The sequence below is a fragment of the Arvicola amphibius genome, chromosome 10 (genome assembly GCF_903992535.2).
Source record: "Arvicola amphibius chromosome 10, mArvAmp1.2, whole genome shotgun sequence".
In the NCBI taxonomy this organism is placed as follows: Eukaryota; Metazoa; Chordata; class Mammalia; order Rodentia; family Cricetidae; genus Arvicola; species Arvicola amphibius.
In genome coordinates, this window is record NC_052056.1 from 30,652,528 (window position 1) to 30,668,749 (window position 16,222).

At 36.4% G+C, this 16,222-nt stretch overlaps 1 protein-coding gene across 2 annotated transcripts; it reads right to left on the reverse strand.

Moving 5' to 3' along the window:
* Positions 1 to 2,793: 2,793 nt before the first annotated feature.
* Pou1f1 (POU class 1 homeobox 1) lies at positions 2,794 to 15,297 on the reverse strand. 2 transcript variants are annotated; one of them, XM_038346094.1, is made up of 6 exons: positions 15,120 to 15,297; positions 12,316 to 12,465; positions 7,011 to 7,235; positions 4,838 to 5,002; positions 3,837 to 3,897; positions 2,794 to 3,004 (listed from the first exon to the last, which is right to left on the reverse strand). In XM_038346094.1, exons 1-6 carry the CDS (start codon positions 15,259 to 15,261, stop codon positions 2,794 to 2,796), a joined length of 954 nt encoding a protein of 317 aa, XP_038202022.1. In that variant the 5' UTR covers positions 15,262 to 15,297. The 2 variants fall into 2 exon arrangements, with proteins under 2 accessions (XP_038202022.1, XP_038202021.1); XM_038346093.1 differs by having other exon boundaries at positions 12,316 to 12,387; positions 15,120 to 15,261.
* Positions 15,298 to 16,222: the final 925 nt, after the last annotated feature.

The following is a 16,222-nucleotide window of genomic DNA, read 5'->3' on the forward strand; positions in this document are numbered from 1 at the left end:
GGGCTGGGTTAAAGTAGCTCAAAACTGAATGAAATGAACCAGAGGGGAGAGCCTAGCAGGCTGTGCCGTTGTTAATTGACTTCCATTTATATTTTATTCCCCTTTGAATGTCCAAATAAACAGCCTTCCTTTGATCAAATGCATGTTCCCCACAAGCCTAATTTCCACATTTCAGGCCTGTTTTCTGTGTACCTAATTTAAAACTACCCACTTAAGTTTCACAAAGTTTGTCAAGGTTGAAAAGAGACCTTTAATTTTCTCCTTATTACAAAAAAGATTTCTCGGCAGCAGAAAAAGCTGCATTTTCCAATTTTGTCTTTGTAGAAGCTAAGTAAAATGACTCTTTTAACCTTAATTTCTTTAAAAGAAGTAAAAGAATCCTGGATTATGAAGCCTAAAGATTATGAGGAACCAACACATCTCTGTTAGCCTTCAGACCTTGAAAGCACACTTTCCCATGCCCAAACTCTTGAAATGCTTCAAAAAAAAAAGAAAATCCTTTCCACCACTAAAGATAGAAGGTACATTGTATGAGTGTGTTTTTCAGCCATTTCTGTTAGGTAAGGTTTAATGTTGTATGAGAGATGGACGGCTCTTTCCATTTTAATGATTTCCCCACTGGATTCCTGGAAGCATGCACTGTTTGGCCCACAAGGACATAAAATAGAAAGTCTTTGGCCTAAGCCAGCCTTTGGTCCTTCTTCCTAGAATCTGAACAGTCAATTGTAGTTCTTATTTCTTTAATTACAATTTAGGACTCTATATATTAGGCCTCTCTGCTTTACAGGTTAAAATCTAATTGAATATTAAATATGACTAGAAAATTGCCTCAAAATGCATTGATGCAAATGAGTCTACTGATGGTGTCTAAGCTTGAAAAGATAACATTATAGACACATAGTTATGTTCTAATCATATATATTTGTTGATAGATTATATTAAACATGACCATTTTATATATGTTTAAAATACAAAAAAGCAACGGGTCTAGGTTTATATTGCATTGAATTTTGCTTCTTTTTAAGGTTTCAAAGTGCAGTGTGAGATTTTGCATGTGTATGTGTGCACGTGTATGCAATGGGACTGCCGCTTGCAAACTAACGTATGTTTTAAGAAGCTTAAGAAAATAGTAATTATCCAGGGAAACTTACATCTGAAAGACAGTCACTTGGAATTCTGGAGATGCATCCAACAGATTAGATAGTGCACCTGTGCCTCAGTGCAGCTAATTTGTTTGGAGACATCTGTATGTACTGAGGTATGTCCCTTGTCCCCTTTCCTTTCTCTTTTTAGGTACAGTCTTACAGTGTGGAATTCACTCTGTAGCCAGGCAAACTTTGAATTTGTGATCCACGATGGTTATGATAGTGGCTGGAATTACCAGCTTGCTGCCACCAGGTCCAGTTTTAATACTGTGTGTGTGTTGGGGGGGGGGGTGCGGTGGAAGGAAGGGAGGGAGGAAAAACTGATAAATGAATAAACAATAAAAATAAAGAATATATATGTAAAAGACACTGGATGGTATAATTTATTTGGTTAGTATGCTTAACTGGTAAAGCCTCATCTAAACTCATGTTATACAGAATGGGTTAGATGAACATTGCCCGCAGACTGACGTTGAAAGCGCCGAAGTTGCTATTCTAGATTTGCATCACATTATAGGTCGCTTCTACTAAAAAGTTTAAGAGAGTTCACTTTCAGATTCAATAAGTACCTTCCTTGTTGTAATTCTGAGGATTGAAAAGTCAATATTTCCAACTTTTATTAATAATAAATCATGCTGTAACCATTCATACCGATGTTGACACATTGTTAAGGGACCTCAAGTAAATTTCTACACTGAGGTATCAAAAATAGCTTAGATTTTTCAAGTTGCCTGGCACCCTTCACATTTGTACCAGTTGTCCACTGTATGACCCATTCTTTAGCTCTGCTCATCGATTCCTAGTGCTTTTCTAGTCACCAGAGAAAAAATGGCAAATAAGACAGGTAGCCTTGCCCTGTTACAGCTTACAGACAGAGAGATTGATGACAGGGGTCTGGAATCCCTAAAGTATATTTTTGTTTCTGAGTTTCAGTTGTGCTCAGGATTGAGCCCAGCATCTGAAACATCCTAGGGAAACTTTACCATTGAGCTTAAGTTTCCAGCTTTTGCTTTCTGCAGCAGCAGAACGGCAGAAAGCTAATGTTTATGAAAGAATATAGACATCATGCCTAGATGTTTCCACAAATTTTTCAAAAAACATTTCTTTAGGAACCAGTCCTCAATGGTAACTTTAAAGATACTCTGACTGAAAATTATTTCTGAAGGCAAAGGTAAAATTCTTAGTCACCTTTGGTCCTTCAAACTTTACTCAAAAAATCTTTAGGGCTAGTGGCATGCCTAATATAAACCAATATACTTTTTTCATTTTTAGATTTATTTTTATCATATATAAAGCTCATGAGCTTTTTGCCTATATGTATATTGGTGCACTACCTGCATGCCTGGTGCCCACAGAGACTAAAAGAGTCACGAGCCCACCTGGAAATGTTGTTACAAATATTTGTGAGCCAGAGGCAGAATAGATGAAGTATTGGGGGAGGATTTCCTGGCTCTTAGTGTCTTAGAATTAAAATGAACACTGATTCTAAGAACAATTAAATACTTCAATTTACATCACTGGGTTCTTAAGAAAAACCGCAATTATTGATTTAATCTAGTTGAAACTAATCAAGTGAGTAACTCCCGATTTTGCTCGAAAACTGAAAGGAGTGGAAAACTGCTACCCAAATGGCTGCCACGCCCGAGTCTTATCTGCAGTCGAGATGCTCCTTCGAAATAGAGAACAGACTTTGGTTCAGACTGGTTTTCACCCGTTTTTCTCGTTGCCTTCGGTTGCAAAACCAAACTCTTACTACTTCTTTCTCGAGGTTTAGTTCTTCAGCCATCCGCATGATCTCCTGAGAGGAAGGCTTGCTCTGCTGTCCAAAGTGCCTCTCCAGAGCATCCTTAGCTGCAATACTGGGGTGAGGAGGGGGGAGGGTTGATTGGAATCGGGGGAGGATAGAGTTTGGGAGGAAATTATGTCTCTTTCAATGAAGTTTTTGGAAGAATAAAATGAGGCTTACCTTTCTAAATATTACCATGAAGGAGTAACTTATAAATTCTGGAAACACTCGTGAAAGACAAATCTATAACTTTTTTTACACAGAGGCATGCCTTATTACAGATAGGCAAAAACAAAGAAACCCAGGTTCTCTCACTTTTTGCCACAAGGGGGCACCAAGTTCTTGACAAAAGCAAAGATGTGTGGGTCTTTGGAAGCACAACTGCTCCCTGCCCACTCATCACCTGCCCCAGCCATCCCCAGTGTTTACAACACAGGAAATGTGAAATTGACAACCAGCCCAGATAAAACCTTCTGCTATTTCCCATTAGTGCCTCACAGAAACAACAGTATCACTAAATTATACTTCACAGTTGTCAGGAAAGTGGTCCTGATAGACCTTGGGCTGACACACTGGTAGACTCCTTTTGTTATTTTTAGTTAAGATACTACACAAGCAGAGAAAGAGCTTGTATCTTCAAGGCCATCAGTGAATTGTCTGGTTTCCATTTTTAGCCAAATGTTTGTGTCAAGCCAGTGAATCAAGCAGCACATATGTGTTCATGAAATGTAAAATAGATACTACCTTTGTTTCTCATGAATTTGGGTTTTGAAAACATTTTCTGTTTCTTCAGTTATTTCTATTCCTCCCACGTTGTTGCTCTTACAGTACACTTTGATGTTGATTCCATGTGAACACTATTTTTTTTTTCTCTAGCAAATTTACTATCTCAAAGGAATACCTACCTGATAGTGGTTCTTCTTTTCCTTTTTCTCTCATTTGCTCCCACTTTTTCATTGTACAAAGCTGGAATGTGGGAAAGAGATAACAAAAATAGAAAGTAAGTTTAAACCAGCATTTGGGGTTTCAATTTTCTATATAAAATAATGCAAAGTATGATTGTCGTGCATTTCTGTCTTAAATGTTTGTAAGCTAGGCCATTTTATATTGCATTCTGTAGAAAAAAGTATTAAAGCAAAGTAAATGTAAATCGTAAATATAATTGTTTACAAACCCCATGGTCATTTATAATTAAAATATTCATTATAAATGCTTTGAGTCTTACTCCTTTTTTATTTCAAATACATGTATATGTGTGTGTTTGTATGTAGGTATGGGTATATGAGTGCAGGTGCCTGTGGAGGCCAGCAGAGGACATCAGATCCCTGGGAGCCTGAATTGCAGGTGGTATGAGCTGCAGGATGGGGGTGATGGGAATGTAACTCCAATCCTCTCCCAGAGCAGTGTGCTCTGGATACCCGATCTCCTCATGCTCCACGTACCTGGTTCTTTCTCAAGTCTTGCCACTATTACACATAAATTATATTCTGTGTGTGTGCACGTGTGTGTGTGTGTTAGAATACCAAACTTTTATTTTTACGATGTTATTTACTTAACATACTGCCATGAACACTAAGATCAGGTTGTAAAAGTAGCTCCTGTGAGTTACCCCAGGATAACGTAAGTCCAAGAAATGTAGGTGTTCGGGAATATCCAGTACTTTATGCTGATGGTTTGATTTTTAGAAAGTCTCACCATGCAGTGTGTTCTTTCCCAGGTAAATTTGTTTCTACACTTGCATCGCATTGGTCTCCTCCGCTCCCCCACCTGTTCACCTAGATACTTATTTTTCATTGCAAAGCGATTAAAAAGCCCTCCACCCTCCTGCCTCAGCATACACCCTGCCACCCCTAGCGGTCCTCAGCGACTACACCACAGCACAGGCTGCACAGGTTCGCCCCAGTACCTCCGACTTGCTCGGCTTCCTCCAGCCACTTGGATAATATTGCTTTCAGTTTGCATGCGTTTTTGAAACTGAGCTGCAAGTTTTCAAATCGGCAGATGGTTGTTTGGCTGAATTCTGAGCCGTGCACAGCGGCCAGAGCTTCGCCCACGTTTGTCTGGGTGTATCCTGTGAAAAGGAGAGAGGCAGCCTTATCTCCAACTTAATCAGGAAGGTCAGGGTGCATCCATTAGCACACACGCTGAATCTTTGTGAATTACCCTTTAAAAACTGCACAGTCTTCCAATTTAGAATTATTTAGATTTAGCATATAATTACAAAGTACACTAAAATGTTTCTCTAGCTGATAAGTTACTTTTTCTCTTAAAGTCAAAAAGACTCGCAAGTAAACATAATGGTAGTGAACAGATACCATGTGTGTGTGTCCTAATACTTGATAATGAACTTAGAAATTCTTGGTCTTTTTATCATGATTATCAAATATGATACGTGCTCAAAATATTTGATCCATCAAGTATAGTATACAAAATGTACAGTGTTAGCTCAAGCACACTTTTATGTATGATTTTTTTAGCAATATATTGTTACACCAAATAAAACTAAGATTGAGGTTTACTTTGCCAAAAAAAATATTTCGTTCAAAAGGCAGGCTATGGTCCCACATTTTATTCCTAACTCCACACACATTTACTATTTTACTGGGTAAAACATCTATTGCCCAGCAAAAGGTCTTTATTAATTGCGCTGAACATCTCTAGCATATAAGGTAAAATAAGCCATCAACGTATAATTTAAAATATCCACAGCAATATAAACATAACTGAAAATAAGTATGATAATGAAGTCCCCTGCTGTTTATTACATGTACTCAGTACATATTATTTCAGGGCCTAGGGCTATATACCTTATGTATAATATGACTGCATATGATGTACATCAATAAATGTCATTATAAATTACCTACGGCTCATTCTGAGAGTTCAGAGGTTTGAACTATCATTTCAGCCCATTTAAAAAAATATATTCTTTCATGAATTTAAACCACAATTAGTTGTTATGGTTATTCCATTTTAAAATATTTTTCAATAGAAAAGGAGCAGTGGCTTGGAATAGACAATTTACAGAAATGGAGACATAAATGATTATCAGACAGTAATGTGAATAACAATAGTTTAAAATGAAATTTAACATTTTCACTAAAACTACCGTGCCAGGCCACTATGCCTTTTCAAAGGTCCCAAAGACTAAGAGCACACTGATCCTCAGCCACTGCTTACTTATTTCATGGTCTGGTCATTTGCTCTCTGCTGGAGACAGAAGAGATGTCTGTGATGGTACAATTCTGTAGAGATGAGTCTGACAACATCTATCAAAATACGTCAGTGTTTAATCGACAATTTGGTGCGTGCATTTTCTGCTCATATATGAATATCGATGCAAAAATGCTTTTATAGAGTTACTAACTGTGGCATTGCTTTCACCTCTAAGAGACTAAAACCATGTAAGAGACCTAGATAAATAAACTCAGGTATTAATAAGGGAGCAGTCTACAGATTCATTCCCCAAGAAGTGAACTCTGAAAAAACTCTAAGCTCCCCAAAATTATCTGCATAAAAGAATATATGCACTTGCTTACAGATGTGTGATATAGCTCTAGAAAGATACCCAAGAAATGTGAAGAAAAAAAGAGGAGCAGATGATGGAATGTCATTTATATTTTCATCATTTCAAATCATATGATTGAAGTATCTATTCAAAAGTTCAAGTAAACACTCGGGAGGCAGAGGCAGATGGATCTCTGTGAGTTCGAGGCCAGCCTGGTCTACAAGAGCTCGTTCCAGGACAGGCTCCAAAGCCACAGAGAAACCAAAAAAAAAATTTTTTTTCAAGTAAAATATTTAATAAAGGGGTCACTTTAAAGCTAATATTGAGGTAGGATAAATATAAAAAAGCAGTATCAACTTAAAAATACATGCTTTCATCCTGTTAAGAATTTACAAGAAATTAAAGAATTTTGATGTGTTTTAGTTTTCCTAATTTGACTAGGTTAAATGCACAGGAGACACCGAGATTGTGAAGCCTCTTGGACTTTCAAGCAGAGAATAAAATATTTCCCAGTAAAGAGTAAGATTTGCAAATAAAGGTGTTTGACCCATAGCAGTTAACAAAGGCATACCTAACTTAATTCTTCTCACTTTAAATTCGTTGGCAAATTGCTCAAGTTCCCGGATTTCTGGGGAGTCCATGTCGATTGGCTCTTCAACCAGTTTACTTTTCCTCCTGAGTTCCTGCTTGAATTCAGAGGCTGTGGGGTCCTCGGCCAGGAGAGGCTGGTGCAGGGGAGGAAAGCCATGACTCAAGGTGTGATCTGGAAACTTGTACAGACAGGGGGTTAAACCGCCTGTAGGTAAAGAGAGAGCGAACGACTGTTGGTGATTATGTCTGTTTCTCTACAAGCAACACTCTGTTAGAACTTACTCTTGTCCATCACAACTTTCGGTTTGTTTTTCAATGAAGGACTTTGTAGTACAGCCCAGGTTGCCTTTGAGCTGTGCAATTCTGCTACATCAGCCACCCAGGTGCTCGGATTATGATTATGCGCAATGCCACATTGATTCAATCTTAAAGCAGGATCCAGAGTAGGATGTTAGTTGGCAGAAGATTACCTTCCACCTCCCCCAGAGGAACAAAACCAAAGTTACAGTCAAAGGAGAAGGAGACAATTTTAAATAGCTAAATTATTTTCTCTTTCTCTCTCAGAGAGGGTGCAAGGTTTTGTTTTTTTCTTGTAAAAGACATGTATTCCTGAGAGGCTGGGGCTCAGATCTAACCAGATTGCATGCATTAATCTTTGTCATCTTAATTAATTTGAGAAGTGACCTCTAGTGTTTGCTATAACCAAGGCACAAAGTGTTTGGACTCCATGCTATAACTGAGAAATCCTTGTAACTGAGAAAATAATATTATGATAATGTTTTGATAGTGAATGCTTAACTTCAATTAAAAAATAAGCATGTCTTTTAAATTTGATAAAGACAGATAAAACTTAGAATATACAAATGTAGTTAAGTCGATTTAATGAGGCAGAGAAACAAAAGGTAAGTTTAGAACTTCTGTTAAAATATTGTGTGAAGCTTTCTTAAAAGGTAGGCAATATATTGGAAAATAAAGAAAAGCAAGAATAAAATGCAAAGGAAGGGACAGTTCTAGACAGGAAAGGGAGTTCTCCGTAGAGGGTGCAATGCTGGCTTCCTGCACTGAGTATATGCTCTCGGAAGTAAGGATGCACTGAAAATCCATACATTTCAGAGTTCACTCGGAAAATAGATTCCACCTCAGCTCAGGATCCTAAGTGACAAGGTGGCAAAGAAGAAAATTTTCAAGATATTCCGTTTCACTTTTTCTTCATTGACAAATTACTATTTTTATTATTGGAGATTTCACTTCTGTTTATATTAAATGTCGTGTATAACCAAGAACTGAATAATTTATTAGTCTCATGAGTATATATAAACACTAAAAACCAAGTTTCAAAGAGTACATATAATAATTATTCTCAGAAACATTAAATATATATCAACATATCACAACTGGCATTCATGAGTTAAAGAAATTAATAATAATAAAATATGTAAGCTTTCCAATAATATATAAATATTTAATAAGCAATAGTGCAAATCAGGAAGTTTTTAGCTTATATTATTTATATAAGAATATGTAATAATAAAATTTAATTCTATTCAATAGGTAGAATATATTTTTTAATGAAAATTAAGCATATAAATCCTGGGAGGTTAAATTAAATAGTATGAAATTCAACTTTAAATTCAGGTATGATAATGGTTTAAGAAAAACTTTTTTTCCTTGTTTGGTTTATTTAAATATTTTGTGTATTAATTTTCTCTTGCATGTATGTGTATGTACCACATTAAACCTGGTTCATGTGGAGGTCTGAAGAGAGTGTCAGTTCCCCTGGAACTGGAGTCAGAGATGGTTGTGAACCACCATGTGGTTACTGAGAACCACACTTCAGTTCTTTGTGAGAACATTAAATGCTACAAACCACGGAGCATCTCTTCAACCCAAGAGAGAAACTACTTTTGTTGTTTTAAAAAAATGTATTCTGTTTTTATGAGTTGTCCAGTTAAATTTCAGGATAGCCTTTTTTTTAATGTATACAGTGTTCTGTCTGTCTGTATGCCTACAGGCCAGAAGAGGGCACCAGATGTCATTACAGATGGCTGTGAGCCATCATGTGGTTGCTGGGAATTGAACTCAGGACCTCTGGAAGAGCAGTCAGTGCTCTTAACCTCTAAGCCATCTCTCCAGCCCCCAAGGATAGTCTTTAGTAAGACATGATAGTTATGCTATCCATCCTGGTCTTTACTTCCAGTCCTCATGCCCATCACAATCCTGCAGTAATGTAAGCATGTATGTATAGGACATGTCTGTCTATTTCATGCTGTCAGGTTCTTTTTCCATCTAAAACTAAATGAGTTAGAATGGAAAAGATGTTTATCTACCCTGCAATTTACAATCTAGGAAGTCTCTGTATAAAGAAAGCAGTAACTTCCTTCCAGATAGTAGCTGCCTTAGCTATACGCAGTAGTCACATGTACTGGATTCCACCGACTTAGAAAAAAAACCAAGACTTTATTTTCCAGTCCATACTCGGGTAACTCAAACAAGTTTCTCTCAAACCTTTCCTGAATTTAAACACATTAGGTCGCCTCTACTCAATCTCTTTCAGGCAGAACTGGAAGAATTTAAAAAGCGCATTAGCAGTGAGCCACTCGGGGGAAATCCAAGGGTCGTTTTTCTTAGCACAAACACTCTCAGAAAGCCGATGCCTGGAAAAGTCACTGAAAGGAGTCAATGAAAAATGAGCAGGAAAAATCCAAATTGCAAGCTTTAGTGACCACAGTAAGTGTAAAAACGTGACCTGGTGAAACGTGGAGCATCCGTGAAGCATCCATGATTACATCCATTGCATCATCATCTTCTTAGGACTTGCCTTCCTGAGCACTACCCTAGCAGCTAGCATCACAGTCAGACAGAATTCTCTTCCCAGCCTATGACTCGGTCTGTGGAGCATGAGGAATGGTGGTACGGTATGAATAACAAACTCTTTTTCAAATCTTTTCAAGCCTGGATTACTTTAGAACACAGTGAGCCATGCAGCAGAAATCTCAAAAATGTTTCTCAAAACACTGGTAAAGCAACACCATCATTCACCTGAATGAGGATACCTGTGAAAAACTTGGCAATGCTGGAGCCCTCTCCATACCCCCTTAGTTTCTCACAATGCATGCTGATCCACTTTGGCTTCTCTAAATTGTTCTGTATGTCTTTACATGTGGTAGTCATGGCACAAGACAGATTAATCTTTCATAGCAGGTACGGGGGATAGAAGTAGAGATTGCCTTGCAAGCTGTTGACTCAACCCTTCATGCTTTGGGCTAAGTTGCCCTCCTGCATGTGGCTGAGAACATCTCAGGCTAAGTGGTGTTATAAGAACAAACAACGAAAACAGAGGGGCATGGAAATACATGTCTGCATCATAAATGTGCACAGGAACAAATAGTAAAATATTTCTACTTATTTTTCCCTTTTTACACATACATTGACCAGCAAATCATGTTCAAATCTGACTATTTTCCCATTTTTTGAGGACTGTATATACTGTCTGCACCAGACATGGGTTCACAGCTCATTTGACAAAATAAGTTTAATTGGCACACAGCCCAGAACTGTTCTCCTGCCCCAAGAACAGGAGGTAGCTGAAGCAGAGAGAGCTTAGGCTGTTTCCAATCTAGCTTCTTACAGAAGAGGGCTGCAAAGCATCGAGAAGGAAAGGCACTGCAGTGCTGCTGGAAGGCCTTTTCTGAGGAAAAGCCAGCTGTCTTCTAAAGGAATCTTTCCTGGACAATCCTACCCTCTTGGGACAAAAGAAAAGAAAACAGGAAGGGCAACAGAAAAGAGAGAAAAGGGAAGGGATGGGGGAAACGGAAAACAAAAGGCAAGAAGCTAAAGGGAAAAGCAAAAAGGATGAATCAAGAGATTTCTATGATCTTGTTTGGCTCCCTAACAGAAACTTTTCTTTTCCCTTCCTCTTAAAATGTACTTTAAAATAAGGACTTTCCCTCCACTTCAAGGCTTAGCTGCTGTGCCACGTTCCCAGCAGGGTCTTTGTTCTTTGCCATGAGACTGGTGTACTTAGTAAGCACGGACAGTGGACAGAAGAGCCTCTATGCTTGCTTCCTAAACTTCACTCGGCTTTAGAAGCTGAGAACCAAAGCAAGCTAAAGCTAAGAGACTCAGGAGCCCAAGTGTTGAGCTTTTTTTTTTGGACTGGAAGTTTGCTTCGCTTTGTGTTTTCTAGCATGTTTGTGGAGAACATTTGTAATGCCCTCATGTGGTTTATACTGCAGACTGCTGATATTACATCTCAATACTAAGGAGTAGAGAAGAGGAAACAAATAAACACATGTATCAAAAAGAACAGAAGATTACAAACCTGTTTCAACAGGAAACTGGAAGAGGGATCTCATTAGTTAATGGTGTACCTTTTTGCCGTTTCCAGTCCAGCCAGTCACTCTCTTTAGTGTGTTGGTGCCTGGACTGAGTGACAGGCATTTCCTCTAAGGATTTAAATCCTCCCCACCAACCTGACAAAAATCACGATAGCGCTTTCTTTCCTGTGAGCTAATTTAATAAAATATTAAAATGAAATCTTCAGACTATGGGTAATACAATAGCTATATTAAAATTTTCCACACCTTTTGAAACAGTTATTCCAGTAGTGGCCCTTCACAGGTTACACAACATCAAACCTGCCCATAAGATGTGTCTGTGGATCTTGATGGAGAGGATGACATTTCGGAAAATACAAATGAGATGGCCAGGTTTCTAGCATCTGTTTTATACCATGCCTTCCTTGTTTTTGAAAGGCTATATTTTATGACCCAATTTGTGCAGTTTCCCTTGGAATGAAAGCATGAAAATTCAGATTGTCTAAGATTTAATCTGAGATGAAGCGCATGCTAATGCTGAATATATGTCAAGAACCAGGCATTCTGACAAATTATAAAGCATATAATATTTTAATGACATCCCTCTCAGAAATATTCAAATATAGTCTCTGTGCACCATGGTGAGATTTCATTTTATTGAAGAAATATAATTCAATTTGAAGGCTACAATGATACCTCTAAATCTTGATACAACAATTGTGTTCATGATGTCACTAAACCAGACTTTGGATATGGTAAAAGTCTTTCATGGGTCTTTTCCCATGACTATGTTGAGATAAAAAAAAAGAAAAAAAAAAGAAAAAAAGAAAGGAAGGAAAAAAGAAAGAATGAAAAAAGATAAATAGACAGACAGACAGATAGGTGGATAGATAGATAGATAGATAGATAGATAGATAGATAGATAGATGATAGATGATAGATAGAGATAGATAGAAAGTTTTCTCTTACCTGCCATCACTCCATAGGTGGATGGCTGGTTTCCATAATGACAGGAAGGCACAGAATAATGAAGTCCCGTCGCTGTATTTCCCACAGTTGTCATCGAGAAATACGTGTGCAAATATTTAGGAGTTTGGATCAAAGACAAAATAGACGGGACTGGTAAGAAAATGTATGAGGATTCAAGACACATTCAACTCATTTCAAAATCACACATTTATGCGCTTCTTAAATGATACCCCAGCATGTGCTTTCTTCCTCAATTTTCCAATGAGCAGATAAAAGCAGGCAAATTTCTAATAATAAAATGGCAATTTTCTAATGAGCAGATAAAATTGGGCAAAAGTGGACCCAAGTGAAGAGATTCTATACCCTAAAACTAGACTTGTATGTTTTGTGTTGACGGTACAAGTATCTCATGAGGAGAGGTGAGAAGAGAGTCAACCCCAGCTCGCTGAGATTTGAAAAATTCTGTGGGTTCCATCCAGTGCCTATTGCACCACTGCCGTTGATAAGTAGCCTGAACATCACTGTGTCGCACAGTATTATAAGGAGGGTGTCTCTGGAAGAACAAACCCTTACAGAGACTCCTAAACCTATAAATTATTGATTTCTTTTACTAAAGAAAACGCCAGAGTAAGGATTTCCTTGTTTAGATACAATCTTGAAAATACTGCTGCTTTCGGGGTTTTGTGAAAACCTTATGACAGTGTTAAGCCCAATTATTATACTGCACTTGCAGGTTTTTTCATGTGCACAGTATATAGAAAAATTTCAATGATAAAGTCAGTCAAAAAATAAGTTCCTTTATCGCTGAAGGTTGTATATACATACAATTATATGAATAGATATATGCTTCCTGAAATTGGTGTGCCTTTAGAAATAAGATATGCACTATAAAACATATATGAAGTTTTAAACACAAATCACCATTTTAACAGCAGAAATGTTCAACAATAAAACTACTAGAAAAACTCTCCCCATGTATTTACTCCTCATTATTCTCTCACAATCCTCAATAATTTATAATACAATAAAATAATATAATTAGGTTGTTATAATGAACATAACTTTTTTTCAAATAAATAGCATATAGAGTATATAATTGGGAGTACATAATATAATAATTAATTAAACGAGGTCTTTTCATAGAATAAATACATTTTGTCAAAATATAAAACAGTATTTCATTGTAAATATCTGCATAAATTTCCCATCTATAACTGATATAGAGAGTTGTGAAATAATTTTACCATATAATGGTTACACAGATAATTTTCAGTATTCATTTAAAAAATTCGATGTATTTTAACTCTACATAATACCTAAGAGCTTTCATTAATATAATTAGTTCTAATTCTTATCTAACTACATGTACATATAACTTGATAGAAAAATTATAAATCATTAAAAATAATTAAAGGAAACATTTACAAATTTTATTTAAAATAATTATATGGTATTTCTTTTTTGATTTTAGGAAGTTGTATAAAAGATAGGTTAATTTATTAATGTTTTGCTATATATTTTTAAATAAACCTATAGAACTTAAAGATACACCATTTTGCTACATCGTTATTTTAATCTCAAATTTTGCTTTTCTACTGATCAAAAATTTTTCCTATAGTCAATTAGAGAAACATAATATCATTTTTTTAATTCTCAACCTATAAAATGTATTAGTTTAAAAGTGTGGTTGTATTGTAATTATTTAGATTATTTATGGAACTGTTTATAGGATTATTACAGGATTAAATTATTTCAGTATTATATTTTCCATCAAATATGTTTCAGTACACTCTCAAAATTACCTTTTAAATTAAATTATGGAAATCTTTCATAGATTAAGTGATGTTGCCAGAGTCAACATGTCTAGTATCCTGATTATTTAAATCCAGCCAAATATGAATGAAAGAGCTTCACAAATGTTTAGAAACTGCCTAGTTGTAAGAGGTTGTTTAATTGCTTTAAATATTTATATAAGCCCAAACTTTTATATCTACAAATACAAAATTGTATTTCATTTCTCCATCTGAGTCAATTACATTTTAAACAGATGGAAGGTGAATACAGATTGCTATTACGTGTAAAAATTCAGTTAGTTCAAGGATCTAGCAATCTTTAAACAGACTTTGAGACCATTTGCTATTGCATTAAGTACAAATATATTAGCAAAAATCATACACTTGCTCGTGCCTAGTTTTGAGCCCCAATTTGTTTTATTTAGAAATATAAAGACAAATTTAAAAGTTACTTCTAAAACTCAGCCTTGAGAAAGTTTAACTCTCTGAGCTCTAAATGTTATCTTGCTTTCTTTTCTAAGTTTAATACTATGCATTTTAATGCAAGTTTAATAAAGCATTTAATTACTTTATTCATTAAAGCTCACTTTGGTTTGTGTTGGGAATTTTTTGGTTTATTTTTAATCAGGCTTATGGTTGTTTAAGGATAGAAACAAATATAATTCAAAAATGAAATACATTTTTAATATAAAGTAGTAGTACCTATTTAACATTAAAGTATTTTAGAATATTTCATTTTGATCTTTATCCATAAACATCTCTATTAAAATAGTTTCCAAGAGTGAAAATGCTCAAGCTCATTATTTGATATGTAGAAAAATAGTTCTTCAATTGTAGAGGGAACCAATAAATTCATATATGACTTTCCTTACTAATTTTTCTATATTCTTAGGCAACTTAATATTTAACTAAAGCAAACTTAAGGAGAGAAATGGAACAGAGAAATTATTCCCCAGAAAGATTCATCACATCACTTCTGAAGGGTGTAGGCCCAGCGGTGGAAGTCAGTACCTGTAGACATCACGTTGGTGGCATGGTTGGAGACTGGGAGGCATTCAGCGGCACTGTGATGCATTATCAGAGGCAGAGCTGCAGAAGCATCAGAATTCAGAGGTATAAAGGTATCGGCCGAAGTGAAAGATTGGCAACTCATTCCCACAAGAGAGTAGAAAAATAAGACCCGCTGCTTGCCAGATCACTTTTATTACATTACTGTATCAAAGGGCCGATTCACCTGCATATATACATCAGGAAGGCTCTGAGGCACCAGGAGGGTGAGGGCGAGTATTTATACCGTGAGGAGATCCATTTATACATGTTAATAGCTTTTTCCCAGGAGTGTTGCTGTGTCAACTCGAACTGTCTTTCTTACCCAAGTATTATCTGTGCCCAAGGAGGAACCTGGTTGTGGGGTACAAATTGAGGGGAAGGCAAAACCGCAAACTTTATTTGCTATCTTTAATAAATGAGACCTTTGGGGAAGAATCAGAAACTTTGAAAAGGTTTTTCTCAAAGTTAATAAGTGACAATGAATTGAAAACTAGGTGTCTTTAGGTTTCTAATATAATAAAAGCCTTAAATATGAGATAGTTTCCTTTTGGTTAACTTCTTAAATAACATTCAAAGTAGTATTAAACGAGAGAAATGCATACTATATAATTTTAACAAGTGGAGTACTTAAGGGCTGGCAAATGATGGCTTGGTGGTCAAGGTGCTGGCCACACAAATCTGATGACATGAGTTCTGTACCTGAATCTGTGTAAAGGTAGAAAGAGAGGACCAACTCTACAGACTGTCCTCCAGCCTCTGCATGCATGGCGTGGCATGTAACTTCACACATACACATCACACACATACACACACACACACGTACACACACACACGCAATACTAGCAACAATATTCAAAGTAATGAAATGTTTAAATTGACACTTTGAAAGGCATGGGAGAGGAAATAAGACAACTCCAGTTCTGTTAGTTATAAGCTTAAATTCAACAGTGCATGTTTATGAAAAAAAAAAAATACAAGAACTATTCAAAGTCCTGTGAGGATTCAGTGGAAATATTTTAATAATGTATAATACTGTGCAGAGAAGACAAACAGAAGTGACGCCA

Bases quoted from the DNA above. Each gene is read 5' to 3' on its own strand.
- Pou1f1 (XM_038346094.1), bottom strand. From the start codon at position 15,261: ATGAGTTGCCAATCTTTCACTTCGGCCGATACCTTTATACCTCTGAAT. The intron at 12,466-15,119 runs GTACTGACTTCC...TTTTCTTACCAG, and splicing joins CACCAACGTGATGTCTACAG to TCCCGTCTATTTTGTCTTTG. The intron at 3,005-3,836 runs GTAGGTATTCCT...TCCTCACCCCAG, and splicing joins AAAAGAAGAACCACTATCAG to TATTGCAGCTAAGGATGCTC.